At 40.4% G+C, this 16,148-nt stretch overlaps 2 protein-coding genes across 3 annotated transcripts in view; both read right to left on the bottom strand.

The window, feature by feature from the left end:
* LOC133653721 (matrix remodeling-associated protein 8-like) overlaps positions 1-12,627 on the bottom strand; it is a 14,311-nt gene extending 1,684 nt beyond the window's left edge. The window contains exons 1-6 of the mRNA XM_062053332.1: positions 12,477-12,627; positions 8,027-8,053; positions 7,632-7,946; positions 5,399-5,500; positions 4,878-5,336; positions 489-647 (exon numbers count right to left, since the gene is read on the bottom strand). Of these exons, the coding sequence (XP_061909316.1) occupies positions 489-647; positions 4,878-5,336; positions 5,399-5,500; positions 7,632-7,946; positions 8,027-8,053; positions 12,477-12,612 (1,198 nt within the window). The 5' untranslated portion in view covers positions 12,613-12,627. The remainder of the gene's footprint in view (positions 1-488; positions 648-4,877; positions 5,337-5,398; positions 5,501-7,631; positions 7,947-8,026; positions 8,054-12,476) is intronic.
* A 190-nt stretch (positions 12,628-12,817) lies between these two features.
* Positions 12,818-16,051, bottom strand: aurkaip1 (aurora kinase A interacting protein 1). 2 transcript variants are annotated; one of them, XM_062053334.1, is made up of 4 exons: positions 15,897-16,051; positions 15,419-15,524; positions 14,878-15,340; positions 12,818-13,180 (listed from the first exon to the last, which is right to left on the bottom strand). In XM_062053334.1, exons 2-4 carry the CDS (start codon positions 15,468-15,470, stop codon positions 13,159-13,161), a joined length of 537 nt encoding a protein of 178 aa, XP_061909318.1. In that variant the 5' UTR covers positions 15,471-15,524; positions 15,897-16,051; the 3' UTR covers positions 12,818-13,158. The 2 variants fall into 2 exon arrangements, with proteins under 2 accessions (XP_061909318.1, XP_061909317.1); XM_062053333.1 differs by having other exon boundaries at positions 14,874-15,340; positions 15,897-16,050.
* Positions 16,052-16,148: the final 97 nt, after the last annotated feature.

Raw genomic sequence — 16,148 nt, forward strand, 5'->3', positions numbered from 1 at the left:
AGAAATCATCAAACCATGACAGAACATGTCGCCAATTTGGCGAAGCAGTTCGAGTGTATGACTGCTAGTCTCCACCGTACTGAAGCAGAATAGGTCCAACACCAGCTAAGGATGTAAAAATAATATCTAAATGGCGGACATTTAGCCATGAAAATATAGAAAAGCTGCTGATGGTGTGTTTGACGGAGAAGCAGCTGGAAGGAGATACAGAAGTCCATTCTCTTAGGTAAATGCTGTACATTATTATTACATTATTTCATAAAACTACTGTAGTTTTTTGTAGTACATTCTATTTTATTGTTTTTATACAATATATGTTATCTAAAGGGCATGGTACATGTTAAAACATGCTGTTTTTATTTTTTTCCAATTCATTTCAATGGGAGATGCTGATTTGAGATACAAAGTTTTTCAAGTAAAGTGCGCCGTCACAGAACCAATTAAACTCATAAGTAGAGGTAGTCCTGTATCTATAATAAATACAACACCTCTCTTTTTACGCCGTCGGGTTACCACGACAATTGCGACAAGGATGAAGGCCAGAAGCAGGAAGGTTGCCAGAAAATAACCCAAATGCTGCACAAAATAGCTTCGGTGCTCAGGGAGGATGACGTTCACTACATGAGGACTCTCCACCTCTTCAATCCCTGTGGAAAAACATGGAAATGTTCAAACTTTGCTAACGCTAAGGGAATAAACACTGGGATTTACCAAATTAAAGAAAATTAATGATTTTAAGCTACTGCATTTCAATATTGGGCAACATATGAATAAGAGCACAACAGATTTTATTATTGCTTCAAGGCTTGAGCAAGCAGAACGAGCAGCGAGTCAAATGTCAAAAACAATGCCTGTTGCCAGTAATGACTTCCAGACCTGACGTCATGCAGCTGTAATTCAGAAAAACACAGTCTGACTGTAGAAGAGAGAAACATTGCGCAGAGGTGGAAATGCTCTCATGTGGTCTGTCAGCTTGTGGTTATTTTTTTTTACTTCTATATTTCCAATTCATATTTCCAGTTACTTTAGGTGGGTAAACACTTTGATAGATTGTTGTGGGAATAATGTACCGGACAGGGCACTGACAAATAATTAACATTAGAATTACAATCAGTAAATGTTTAAAGTGGAACAGATGAAATAAAACAGTTTTGACCTATATGACCCTTGACCTCAGCCACCTCAAACATGTTGGCTCAAATAGCCTTTAAATTCAAAGGACTCTGGCCAGGAATCGAATCAGTGACTGCGGTTACATGGGCATTTCCAAACGTTTTTGGTCCCCCGCTGTTCAGTTTTCCCTCAGAGGTCAGTTTTTCAATTGTTATGTTTACGGTGTTTACATGCGCCGCGAGAACTAGCGTATGCCGTTTACATGTGAAGTAGGGGTCGAAGCCGACACTCTACTTGACTCCTCTGCTGCCAAGGTCAGCGGTCTATTCTCCAATAATTCATCCATTAGGTCGTAATGGACAAAACTGGCAGGATTCCAGCCTCTGATGTTGTTCTGTTTTTTAGCCTTATAGTATGCCGTTTTGAGCGTCTTCCAACGATACTTAACCTGCTCGGTTGTCCGAACATAGCCAGTATCGCGCAAGTCTTCACACACTTTTTTATAATGTTAAGTTCTTTCAGAATGCTAAGGCAGACCGTAGTCTCCTCGTCACACCAGTAATGCTGACTTTTGCTCGTCATGCTGTTTGTTTGTATTTCTCCTTCCTTGTTCTCATGTCTCTCCCACCCCGCTTTTGAAGTGTCACTCGACGTAACACCGTAAACGTGATGACGTTCCGTCCGATGTCAGAGTAAATATGTCTCAGGTGTATACATGCGTGATTAAACGGTTGTGGACAGGCGTACCCCAGCAGTCCAAAACAGTTTATCCGCACATAGGTTGGGGCCCGGAACGGTTGATTTCTCGTGTTTACATGTGCAGTGCAAACCTTTTTCCCCGAGGGAAAACTGAACAGCAGGGGACCAAAAACGTTTGGAAATGTGCGTGTAACCAGGCCCAGTGTATACCAGGGTTGTCAAACTCATTTTAAATGGGGGGCCACACAGAGAAAAATCTACTTCCATGTGGGCCGGACTGGTAAAATCACGGCACGATAACTTAAAAATAAAAACAACTTCAGATTGTTTTCTTTGTTTAAAAATACAACAAGCACATTTTGAAAATGTACAAATCATAAGGTTGTTGGCTTTTTTTTTTACTCTTACATATTGCGGTTAATAGTATTCTATCTGTATTTGTTGTTATTTATATTTTCTGAATAAATTATGTTATGATGTTCATCAGTCAACTCATTGTTGTTAATTTTCAATCCATCAAGATAAAAAAATAATATCAAACTCAAATTACAGGATGTAATTTATGTTTGCTCATTTTCCTCGACTGGTGCAGTAACATCAAGTGGTTTATTTTTTGTAGCATCATCTACAAAGATACAAAGAATTGCTATTGTGACATCTAGTGGACACATTGAAAACAGCGGTTTCTTTCATTTAAAAATTTTGGCTCATTTTTAACTCATCCTGCGGGCCTGATCCGGCCCGTGGGTCATACGTTTGACACCCCTGGTGTATACCATTACATCATCATGGGGGAAAATAAAAAAAGACCCCGCAAACTTTGACACTGAAAATTGGGACCATGGCCCTCCATTTAACCCCAGTTATTTTAGTCATTCTGTGTAAAGTTAAAGTTAAAGTACCAATGATTGTCACACACACACGAGGTGTGGCGAAATTATTCTCTGCATTTGACCCATCACCCATGATCACCCCCTGTGAGGTGAGGGGAGCAGTGAGCAGCAGCGGTGGCCATGCCCGGGAATCATTTTTGGTGATTCAACCCCCAAGTCCAACCCTTGATGCTGAGTGCCAAGCAGGGAGGTAATGGGTCCCATTTTTATAGTCTTTGGTATGACTCGCCCGGGGTTTGAACTCACAACCTACCGATCTCAGGGCGGACACTCTAACCACTAGGCCACGATTCTGGATTTGCATTTGACCAGAAGCGTACAAAGTGTGGCCCGGGGAATGGCTCTTAGCAAGTTTTCTAACCGCCCGCTGCACTTTCTAAAAACACATAAAAAGTGGAATACAAAAAAAAATAGGTGTAAGTTAAATAACAAATAAAAGTTAAATGTATATGTTAAAAACTAGAAATGCACAATATAAATTTTTTCAAGCTAATAATTATTTATTGTTTTCTAAATGTACATGTACATTTGTGCACACATTTATTAGCAGCTGGCTTTGAGGCAACTTCTTTAGCAGCAGGCATCTTTGTAGGCTTTCAAAACACCGTCGTAGCAATGATGGCTTTTGAGGTGGCTGATAAGGTTTGATGTGTTGAAGCACAATGTTTTTCCCCTTCTCACAAAATCTTTGCAGAACATTTAGTGCAAATAATAACGCAAAAATGTATTCTGCTGAAACAGTGAAGAAGTTTCACATGATCAATGCCACATTTGTTTATGGTGCACTCAGGGGAAGTTTACAACACTTGAAAAGGAGCGCTTGATTTGCTCACTCTTACACACCTACAGCACAATGCAGGTAAACTTCATCATTGGAGTTTTTTTTTAAGTTATCAGATGTATTGGTATGATATTATAATTCCTAATACCGGCACAATTATTATCTGTCTGATATTTATCATGCACCCTTAATAAAAAATAAAGTTGAGGTGCAGGCTGTATAATCTCCATATTGTATTGTCTTTAAAAATCATGAAAATCATCATCGGTCCTGTATCCTTTGAGTTTTCAGTGTGCGGACCTCAGTGGCAAAGGTTTGGACACCTCTTCTACTGAAAAATTACAAAACATGAATAATGTTACCTTTACATATAAAATGATGAGGAACCCCTCAGGGGGAAAAAAAACTTCCTCCCATGTGGTATCTTGACAAGTAATTATCCCCTGTCATTGATTCATTTATAAAATATATGAAACTGAAAACTGCCATGTCCAAGGTCTTAAGTCTCCTGAGAACAATTTTGCAGTAGGATATTTCCATATTCGTGACAGCTAGGACATGTGTGTATGTGTTAACAGATCTTTCACATATGCTCCTCCAAAACCACCATGTGTTTTTTTTTCCAGAGGGAGAGAAGCATCATTTGCAAGTCAATGATGCGAAAGAGAAAAGTCTTAATTTATTTCTGACAGTTCGCTGATTAACTGCAGGATTCTATTCATTTATGTCATAGTCATGAATGCACTAAAATGCAGCGCTCTCGGAGGATTTCTGTACAAACACATGAAACAAGACTGAATCTAACAACATTAAACCTCATATGCTAACAGGCCATAAATAGTTGAACGTTTCTTTAAAGGGTGAGGAGGATCTACAGTCTGCAAAACTACCTCCCCCACCCCTTACATGACACAGCTGGTCCAGATGTGGAACAGATGTGACAAACTTCCGCTGACTGCTGGTAAACACACCTCCACCCAAGGCTGATACACATCAGCTGAGAAAATAGCCAAGGTCCGGGAGGCAGATGATAACAAATTAAATGCAAGAAACAGACAAGTCCCCACATGTGCTTGGAATTTTTGGGAAATTGGGTCAAATGCAATCTTTTCCGAGATATGAACCTCCACTCCCGACATTACTGGCGCCTACTTCTCAGCTTAGTGCTGCTCAAATGTCTCCAGCTGGATAAAAAAAGTCAGCAAGGAAAGTGAGCTCAGTTTTTTTTTTTTAAGATATTCCCTGAAAACTGAGTTTCCACAAGCTGAAATAAATTGGCTTAAGGCGAGACCTTATTTAACTGCAATTGCAAGTGCAGCTGTACTCTCCCTGGAGAGAATTTAGCATTCCTTGTGTCAGGGAAAAAAACCCAAGTGTTTCATTTTGCTTACTTGGTTCAGGGTCATCATTGTGGAATGTTGTCTGTGTCGTGGTGGGCACTGATGGAAGTGAAGGTCCCACGGTGAGTCTAAAAATGCGTCTCTCATGCAGGCCGCAGTAGTGGTGATGCAGGTTGCAGGAGTACAGGCCTTTATCCACTGGATTTAAGTTGGAAATTGACAGGGAAAAGTCTCCGACTGTGAAGGCATCCTCAGCCACGCTCATCTTCTCAGCGAAGAGCGGCCCGTAATCCCGCCGCTCTCCAGAAGCGTAGAGGTCCACCAGGCGGTTAGCCCTATCAGGACGCACCCCTGGCGACTGGAAGTCCCAGTGGGCCACCTGCTGCTGGTCCTCCTGGACACCATCTCTCCATAGGGGCCGGCGGTTGACACATGGCAACACCACAGATGTGCCCATCAAAACTACGAAAATGGTTTTCTCTCCATCCCAGTAGCGCTTCTCTTTGTGAGCTACAAAGAAGGAGTTGTTGTTTAAAGTTGTATTACAACTGGTGGAAGAAGACAAGTCTCACCTAACTTAGTCACGTTGAGCTGTATCTGAACCGACTGTTGAACTTGGCAGTAATGATGGTGCAGATTACACGTGTAAACTCCTCTGTCACTTTGGATCACATCTGGAACAGATATAAATATTAGACATGAAGTGATGACATGGCAGCACAGTGGTCTACTTTATGTGTCAGTCCTGAGAATAACACGTTGGCGTCCTTGTGATCCTGAACATAAGCCACAAGTGTCAAACTCAAGGCCCGTCAGCCACATCAGGCCTGCCACGTCATTTTATGTGGCCCGCGAAAGCCTGGAAATGTTGTTTGTCAACAAGGCACTTCATCTTTCCTGCTAAAGGTATTTCAATTTTGAAAGAAAACATTTTTACTGCAAGCTGCAACAGTTCTTATTAACTCATTAAATGCAAAAAACTATTCCAGTAATTGTTTTGTCAGTGAAACCCTATTTGAAATAAATTATACAGTACATGAACTTTACTACTATCTGCTTGTCACCTTGTCTTCTGATTCAAAAGCCCTTTGTTTTGTTCAAAAGACCATTGGTAAACAATGATAATAGGCAATTGTGTCATAAATGTTTATGGTTTACTAGCAGCCCTCTGAGGGCAGCCGTAACTGTGATGTGATAAGTTTGACCATGGACATAATTTCTGGGGCGCATGTACCCTGCACTTTTTCCAAAGGCAGTTTTGTCCCCTGCACTTTTTAATGTCCAAAAATAATGTAACGCTATTCATTGGAGACAAGTCACACACTTGTGCCAGGTGGAAAACCGCCGCTCAGACACAAGCTTGTCCCTTCAAACCGCCCAAAAGCTCATTGATTGGCTTTCTGTGGCTACCTTCTTGCCAACATGACGCTAATTGACAGCATGCGGCAGCTGACCAATCAGCAGTCAGATGTGAGATAAGAGCAAGCCGCAATCCTTCACAAGAGAGTGATAAAGGTTAGGGATGTCCGATAATGGCTTTTTGCCGATATCCGATATTGTCCAACTCTTAATTACCGATATCAACCGATACCGATATATACAGTTGTGGAATTAACACATTATTATGCCTAATTTGGACAACCAGGTATGGTGAAGATAAGGTTCTTTTTTTTTTAAATTAATAAAATAAAATAAGATAAATAAATTAAAAACATTTTCTTGAATAAAAAAGAAAGTAAAACAATATGAAAACAGTTAAGTAGAAACTAGTAATTAATGAAAATGAGTAAAATTAACTGTTAAAGGGTTAGTACTATTAGTGGACCAGCAGCACACACAATCATGTGTGCTTACGGACTGTATCCCTTGCAGACTGTATTGTTATATATTGATATATAATGTAGGAACCAGAATATTAATAACAGAAAGAAACAACCCTTTTGTGCGAATGAGTGTGAATGAGTGTAAATGGGGGAGTGAGATTTTGTGGGTTGGTGTACTAATTGTAAGTGTATCTTGTGTTTTTTATGTTGATTTAATAAAAAAAAACAAAAAACCCCCCAAAAAAACCGATACCGACAATAAAAAAAACGATACAGATAATTTCCGATATTACATTTTAAAGCATTTATCGGTCGATAATATCGGCAGGCCGATATTATCGGACATCTCTAATAAAGGTGATTGAAAAACGGTTGCGGTGTTGTTGTTAAAACTGGTGAGTAAGATCACCAATGTTTGAAAACAGTTTTTGTAATATTACGAGTGTAGTTTTCAGAAGATTATATCGGACCATGAAGAGAGCAGGTTACATGGGTGGACCGTTCAACGGGAGGGTCTTTCTTTACTTTACGCGGCGCCCTCGACACGTGAGACACAGTTGAGAAACTGACTTTATATGAAATTTAATCACAGCTGGCAGCATTTTTTGAAATTAGAACTGATGGTTAGACTGCGCAATCATAAAGTGTAGAGCATATGTACGTAGATTTAACTCCCATCTGTCAAAAAAACATTTACTCTAGTTGTTTTCTTTATTGTTATTTTGCACCAAAATGTTTGTTTATCATGTATTTCTAATAATCCAAAATATGCATCAAAATAAATTTAGATTTAGTCAAAAAGTATTGAAATTGTTTCCCGAAAATAAAAAAGGGGGAAAAAAAGTATGGATGGAATCCTTCAAGCCACTCCACCTGTACCCAATTGTGTCACCTCTGAAATCCAAATTTCGTCCCTGAGTTTGACGCCTCTGACATAAGCCTTACAACACGGATGCTAACAGTGAGACGAGTGATGTCTTACTGTTGATGACGAGGGAGAAGTTGCCATCTTTGAATGCAGATTCTGGAATGGAAACACGACCCTTGTTGAAGTTGTTGTAGACCCTCAGTCGGGCTCCAGGGGACATATCCAGGACTCGTTCTACTGAGTATTTAGGAGTATAGTGCATCAAGTCCCAGTGCACCACCCTCTGACGGTCCTTCAGTCTGTCGCGGATCCAAACCATGCGAGGGCTGTGACAAGGGAGCACGGCCTTACTTCCTGCCGGGAGCGTGATGTTCTTGGCTTCAACCACCACACCCGGTCTGTTGTTGCTGCCGCTGCTCTGACCCCATGCTGGTGCAATAAACAAACACATGGACTCAGAAGGCACCAATAATTACTAACATGCACTGTCTGTCAAATATTTGCTTTACCTCCTGGCAGGAAGAACACAGCAACAACTGAAACAGACCACAAAAAAAAGACTGATGAGGGCTCCATAAGTTAGTTTTAGCATAGGTTTGCTCCATATTCTCCACACATCAACAAGTTAACAAAAATCACATTTATGATTCAATCCCCTTGTTTGATTTGGATACAAAAAAGTTCCACTCAGTAAAACATGACGTCAATAACTCTCTTCAAATATATTTTTCTATGTATGATGCCTTCCTGTTGCACACACTGTTTACTATAAAAGTGCATTTTCCCACATTGCTATTTTCCCTTGTGTTTACTGAGACGGCTGGCAGGGATGCACACAAAAGCTGTATTCATTCTGGCTGCTCTTGGCTTGTCGCAGTGCTGTGATCCTGAGGGGATGAAGAAGTTGACTGTAGCCCTAATGGCTGCTGTCATCTGGAGGCGGTGTGTTTTATTACCTCTATCTGCCAAGAGGTGACAGCCACACCTTAATCTTTGTTCTGTCAACGGTACATTTGAATGTACTGCATGTGCAGATTCTTTTTTATCGCTGTACCGTAAAAACAAAAAAAAGGTAGGTCGGTAAGATAGGTACAGTCAATATTTTCATGCAGCATTAAAACCTAAAGCAGGGGTCTTCAATGATTTTCCGGCCAAAGACACCCCAAAATGACAGAGACAGAGTGGGGACCCCTATACTTATAGTGTGTATCCTGTATAAAACTGTGTTTTAAATGAAAACTGTCCTAACAGTACCTTACTATTGTGCGATAAGATATTAAAATAATACAGTAAAGTGCAGCTAATAGCTGGCTGACAACTAGGGCAGCTAGCTAATTGCTAGCTGGCAACTAGAGTGCTAACTGGTCAACAGCAACTAGGGTCATTATCGCAAGATGGCAACTAAAGCCCTAATCGCTAGCCGCCTTATATTCTAACGTGATAACATAACTATTCATGTTCATATTCACTGCCATTTCTAAACTAGACTACGGGAAATATCTTTTCTTAACAGTCTACTCAATCAAAAATGTCACAACGCCATAACCAACCCCCTGTTGATGACCTCTGACCTAAAGCAAATATTGCAAACAATGAATGACATTGTACTGTAATGAACTTGTTTGTGAGTTTGGCCTCGATTTAAAGACTACAGAGGAACCACATGAAAACATGCTAAAGTTGATATTTCACTAATGTTAAGCAGCAAAGCATGCAGTGGTTTTAGAAGCATGCAGGATAATAACACTTTAGCACAGGCCCTGGCAGCACAGAAGAAACGTCATGCTGGAAAATTGTGGTTTTATTTTTTAACGAAGGAGCAGAAACTTTCCTGCAGAAGAAGTTTAAACAAAGCATCCCAGCCCTCTCTAATTTGCCCTTCAACTTTCCTGCAGACCCACCCAAGGTGGAACTCAATAGGCTGCCTTAACACAGTAAAGACAATGTGATAATCATTAATAAGAAACATTTGCCAAATGAATCATAACATGTTTGTTTTCACTGCGACAATCTGGAACTGCAGAAATCGGGTAAACATCATCCCCATTGTGGTGAAAGGAGACGTGTGAGTCAAATATAGAAGAATGCCTTTGCTCTGCAAAATGTGTGTGATTCATGCATGTCATGGCTGTGTCACACATTTACTCAGCCACATCAAGATTGAGAATAAACCTGGGCAGTTGGAGATTTGGCAATGCGGTATGTACAGGTGAAGGGTCAACATAGATGTTTTAAGGAAGAGACTGTCAGGATTTATAGGATTTGTATTTATGTAGCAAACCTTTTTTCCTACATCTCAACTAATGGGTTGGAACCTAAAAGTCTGGCTGGGTTGCATATTGCAAGTCGAAAATGGCATTTACATATTTCATCTACAATACAGTTTCTGACTTGGTTTTATTTTCATTTTGAAATACAAAAACGTTGTGATCTAGATCTCAACATCTACAGTCAACCCTTGTTTATTGCTGGTTCTTGGCCTAATCAGGGTAAATGAATTTTCGCGAAGTAGGAATTATTCATTATAAATAAATCTTTTTCACAGTTACCTTCTAAATGTGTTCTTTTTTACATTTCAGAGCCCTCTAGACATGAAATAACACCCATATATAGTCACATTTGCACTCCTTTTACCCAATATAGTAATGCTGCCTGAGGTGGAGCCAATCAGTGGCCATGATAATGAACAGCATGCTCTGATTGGTTTGGTCTCATTGAGTGGCCAATACTACTGTCGTAAGCTATTTCTATGCTCAACAATGCTTAATTTAGTCCATAAATATATAAAATATGCTTTAAAAAAAATTGTTCAGAGTGTGAAGCCGCAAACGATGTGGCGAGGGACTACACCAGGACTGGGCAATTATTTTGACTCATGGGGCCAGATTTAGAGAAAAAAACGTGTCAGGGGGCCGGTATATCTATTTTTAGGAACACTAATACAAAACCTCACAATAATGTCTGATTGAATGCTAAAAACTTTATGACAGACCGCCTTAAAAAACAGAATGAAATTTTACATTTTTTTACTGAATGAGATACCCAGAAGGGTGAATATTGACAACATACGAACGCCACACGCCCCTTTCAATCAACATATTTTACACTCAAGCGAAATGCAACAAAAATGCAACAAACAAAGCGAAATATGAACGCGAAGGGTAAAAAAAAAAACCCCACCTATGATCTAATACATCACTAAGCTTTAGAACTTTCTTGTAAAAATCTCCTTCCGCGTCAGTCCCTGACACCAGCATTTCAGGCTGGCCGCTCTGGAAACACTCTGTGGAAACGCTCCCCACCCACACTGCTTGCTTGGTGTCTCGTCTGAGCTGCTGTGACTTAGATGACCATAGTAACTAGTATATCATGCAAAAGTGCAGATTCCAACCATTGAAATACTTTGTATAGTTCAAGACTTACTGTTATTTGAAAACATCACTGCACATCATAATGGCAGTCACAGTTTTGATCTTAAAGATTTTAAAAAAATTATTTGGGAATGTCCGGCAGGCCAGATTGAAAAGCTTAACGGGCCGCTTGTGGCCCCCAAGCCTTAATTTGCCCAGGTCTGGACTACACTATAAAAGTTCAGTAGCAAGTTGAGGACAAAGGAACATTTTACCTTATGATCCAATAATAAGACTGTGCAAGTCTGAAAGTTTACGTATACTTAATTGAAATTATCATTGTAATTCAAATAGTGTCAAGATGACTGCATGCCTCGTTTATCCATCCATTTTCTACTGCTTGTCCCTCTTGGCGTCGCAGGGGTTGCTGAAGCCTATCGTTTATATATTTGTATTTTCCAGAAAAGCCTACAAATGCTTTATTTATTGGAACTTTGAAGAAATGTTGGCAAAGAAAATCAAAAGTGTTTACAGTAATCCAAACAGCACTTTCTGATCCCACATCCCTGAAGGTGTTATTTTAAAAGGCAACTCTCGCAGTGAAACACTCATTAGTGACACAGCTATAATGAGGGTTTGCTTAAATGTGCTGACTCCTCTGTTCAGACCACCGTTAACAAGAACCACATTGGCAAAAAAAAAAAAAAAAAATCCCATACTAACCCTGAAAAATTTCCCCAGGCCGAGACAAGTCATGTTACGGTAAATATGCAGTTCTATTTAAAGTTCATATCCATTGTCCCCTCGTTGGTTTTTCAACATCCATCAGGGGACAAAGGCTGCCTTTTTAGTAATTTCAGTAAATTTGTTGTTGTTCTGGCCATTTTTTGAGTGACTCCATTACACATGATTTACACTTGTTTTTATATGTTAAATTGAAAATGTCCAAGTTCAATTCCTTCACCGGTGTACGATACACTGGCAATTGTTTCACATTACCACAAGGCTAAACTGTTTTTTTTGTTTTACTTTTTTTTTTTGCGCAAATCTGTGAAATTCAGCAACCAAAAAATACCAAATATATGATTTTATTTATGTGGCATTAATTATTTTCTATTAATGCCACACTTTTCAATTAGTATACATTTGCACTAGTTATTTAGTCATATAAACATGTGACATTATCTGATCAAAATGCATTCAAAAGGGTCAAAAAAAATATATATATATACATATATATATATATAAATCCAAAGTGATTTTAAGACCTAACATGTATGTCCTGTTAGCTTCGAAGATAGTTAAAATGGAATGTCCCCAGAGGGTTAAAAGCAACTGCAATGTTGAACAATAAATAAGCATGGCAATGATATATCATGGATTGGGTTGACAAGGCTATTTTTTTTAAAAAGTGATTGACTATAATAAATGCTGATTTGCAGAATACAAAGATGTGCCTAAAAGGCTGTAAGTGAACAGGTTTGGTGATTAAAAACAGTTTATAGTACACTTTAAAATGCATCTACTCCGAGCGAACCAACAGACCTCCATGCAGTCAAAGCCAGACAAAATGGTGAGTGGTTGAATTAAAAGCAAGAAAGCATCTTACCGGGAAGAAGAGCCATGTTTATGTGCATGTCCAACAGTGCAGAAGTGAACAAATGGCACAACCAAGTACCTTCTTTCTTCTGTTGTCGTCCTCTTGCACGTCTGGATCCTGCAGACGCTCCGCCTCCGTAGACCATGAAATCCAACACTGGCCAACTTTGCCACTGAACAGAAAAAAAGGTTCCCGACAACAAACTCTTTAAAATCTGTGGAAAAGTATAAACTGAAGCATCAGCACAATTATCGGTTCAAATGTATTTTAGAAGTGTTTGTTGCTTCACAAAAAAAACCGTGATTTATTTGACAATCAACACACACACACACACACACACATAGACTTTCAAATATGCCAACATTTTTATTTGTTTTAAGATGACTAAAAATGGCTAGACTGCCTAATGAGGGAATTGTGGTCATAGCGGTTTCTCCCCGTTTTGTTTTTGGCGCTGTTAAATGCTGCCACCTGCAGTATTGTCACGGAACTACACCAGCAACATCATACTAAATGCAACTGGAGTTTTGACTGCAGGACAGAAAACATGGCGCGCAATGTTGTCAAGTGTGCAAATATGTTATGTGGCATGAATTTCAGTCTTTTTTGTTCCCGTATTGATTGACAAAGATGTTGGGTAAGCGCCATCCTTCTTGAGGCTTCTTCAGTCCAGCACTCCTCCAGATTCTCTTTAGGTCCTCCTCAAAACGCTTCTGTATAAAACAAATGTCACAATGTGTTAATAAGTAATAGTCACAGTAAGCTGTATCATATCCATCCATCCATTTTCTACCGCTTGTCCTTTTCGGGGTCGCAGGGGGTGCTGGAGCCTATCTCAGCTGCATTCGGGTGGTAGGCGGGATACACCCTGGACAAGTCACCACCTCATCACAGGGCCAACACAGATAGACAGACAACATTCACACTCACATTCACACACTAGGGCCAATTTAGTGTTGCCAATCAGCCTATCCCCAGATGCATGTCTTTGAGAGGTTGGAGGAAGCCGGAGTACCCGGAGGGAACCCAGGCAGTCACAGGGAGAACATCCAAACTCCACACAGAAAGGGATCGAACCCAGGACCTTCATATTGTGAGGCACATGCACCGCGTGTCCCTTTCGAGGTCGCGGGGGGTGCTGGAGCCTATCTCAGCTGCATTTGGGCGGTAGGCGGAGTACACCCTGGACAAGTCGCCACCTCATCGCAGGCCCAACACAGATAGACAGACAACATTCACACACTAGGGCCAATTTAGTGTTGCCAATCAACCTATCCCCAGGTGCATGTCTTTGGAGGAAGCCGGAGTACCCTGATGGAACCCACAAAGTCACGGGGAGAACATGCACACGCCACACAGAAAGACCCTGGGCTTGGGACCGAACCCAGGACCTTCGTATTGTGAGGCACATGCACTAACCCCTGTGCTGCCCAGCTGTATCATAATAGCAAAAAAACACATTGGAAGTAGGGCTGGGCGATATATCGTGGGTTTGTCTCTGTGCGATATAGAAAATGACTATATCGTGATATTCGAGTATACGTTCTCACGCAGTTGCTTTTAACTGCGGAGCATTAAACTGCATGCGCTTCTCACTCTTTCCCGTCTCTCCTTCTCACAGAGACTTTAAAACAAGCGCACCTTCTTACATACGTCACATACTGTCACGTGAGCAACGTCACACGCTCCCGCGGAGCGAGAGGTAGCGACATGGTAACGTTAGCTGTGATGATAACAGCTTACGGTGTGGTTTAAGTGGTAATACGAGAGAAAGAAGGTGCGAATCTGGTAACAAATGGAGGAATAATTAATTCCCAAGAAAAACAGCACGGGGTCCATCGTCTGACGGTGGTTTGGCTTCAAGCGGGAATATGTCTTTACATCATGTCAACATCTCCGTTCGGTGCCACACCAACTAAATGCCGAAGCAACTATTTCCACATCAACACTGTAGGACATATACTATTTGATATGCAGCTCATTTTTATGTGACACTTATTGAAATATCTTGTGTGTCATCATGCACAAAAGTGCACTTATAGCTTGTTTTAAAATGTCTCTGACAATCTTGCACTTTCTGTTTTGGAAATGACATGAATGTTTGTGCCACTGCTTAATAACTGCTTAATAAATACAGTTTTGCTAAATTGACTTAGTTGTGATTTCCCTCTCTGCATGAAAGTTTAAAATGAGCATATATTAATGCAGTATGAACAAGAATGTTTTAATGTAGACACATAGAATCATCATACTGCTGTGATTATATGTATCAAGTGTTCATTCAAGGCTAAGGCAAAATATCGAGATATATATCGTGTATCGTGATATGGCCTAAAAATATCGAGATATTAAAAAAAGGCCATATCGCCCAGCCCTAATTGGAAGTTTATAGAAAACAACACATACTTGCTTTTTCTTCCCTCTGATATCCCGCACTCTCCTCCTCAGAAACTTAGTACGTTGTAGCAGCTTCTTGTATTTGTGATGGTTCATTTTGCGTCGTCGGATCTCCAGCACATTCTTGCATCTGAGAGGAGTCACCCCACTGTCTCCATCCTCAAGGACAGGAAAGGACATGGGTGGAAGCACCTTCTCCTCCAGCGGGTCCACATGCTCTCGCTGGTGCGGAGGAGACTCCGGCAGGGAAGGAAGAGTGTAGCGCAGCGAGAGCCAGCTCTCCAGGGGGCTCACTGACAGTTTGCGTGGCACAAGCGCATCTTCAAGCTCTGGCTCTAGTTGGACCCATCGAGGCGGAGGTCTGTTGTCAGCAGCCATTGAGTAGTGTCGCGGTTTTTCATTCCGTCTCGAATTGTACGCCAACACTGCTGGCTGCACAGAGCCAGTGAGAATGTCTCCACGGGCCTTAAGTTCACCTGGTTATAAAGAAATGACCACATATGTAAAATAAACTGGAGACTGTGTTTAAATAGGATAAATTAGTTTATATTTACAAGTTGCCCTGTGTAGGAGACGAAGACGAGGGAGGAGTTTTGAAGTAAACATAGTTGGAGATCATCCGCATGGAGTCATCAGGAATGAGCTGCCAACATCCAGATCCTGTGGAGTGTTATTAAATATACATATTGAACGAACACAGCTGAACATAGTTATGACGTCTGGTAGCGTCACACTGAAAAATAGAGGAATTGAATAATATGGAAAAAAAAGATGGCAGTCATGTCGTTGTGAAACGCCTAATGAATATTATGTGGAAGACGTTGTCGAGCAACATAATTCACATTTTACTTTAGATCTGCAATATTTTCTGGAGTGTAGCGTGAATCCTATGGGTGTTGCTAATGCTAGTAAGTAGCAATGCAGCTGCCTTTTTAAAATAACACAATAAATGTCCCAGGAAATTGAGGGTGTTCGACAAATCAACCCCATAAATCAAATGATGTAACATACTGTACAATAAGGTTACTTTACCAAAAACTTTACGGTGACCGAGAAGATTTTGTCTTCAATGTGACACTGCTGTGGACACTGCACGCACACGACTTCCGCTATGTGTAACATAAATTGAAGTTTTTTCCGGTTTCCCTGACGTGACGAAGGTTCCTTCCCACAACGTAAACAAGTGTTTAGTAATACGCTTGTTAAAATGTTTTATTCTTATTTCATTTACTCAGTGTTAAATACAAATAATTGATACATCAATAAAATAAACCATGAATGAAA

This window comes from Entelurus aequoreus, linkage group LG07 (genome assembly GCF_033978785.1).
Source record: "Entelurus aequoreus isolate RoL-2023_Sb linkage group LG07, RoL_Eaeq_v1.1, whole genome shotgun sequence".
NCBI classification, from domain to species: domain Eukaryota; kingdom Metazoa; phylum Chordata; class Actinopteri; order Syngnathiformes; family Syngnathidae; genus Entelurus; species Entelurus aequoreus.

Coding starts and splice junctions, on each gene's coding strand:
- aurkaip1 (XM_062053333.1), bottom strand. CDS start 15,470: ATGTTTACTTCAAAACTCCTCCCTCGTCTTCGTCTCCTACACAGGGCA. Junction 15,341..15,418: donor TCTCCTACACAGGGCAACTT/GTAAATATAAAC, acceptor CTTTATAACCAG/GTGAACTTAAGGCCCGTGGA. Junction 13,181..14,873: donor TCAGAGGGAAGAAAAAGCAA/GTATGTGTTGTT, acceptor TGTTTTATACAG/AAGCGTTTTGAGGAGGACCT.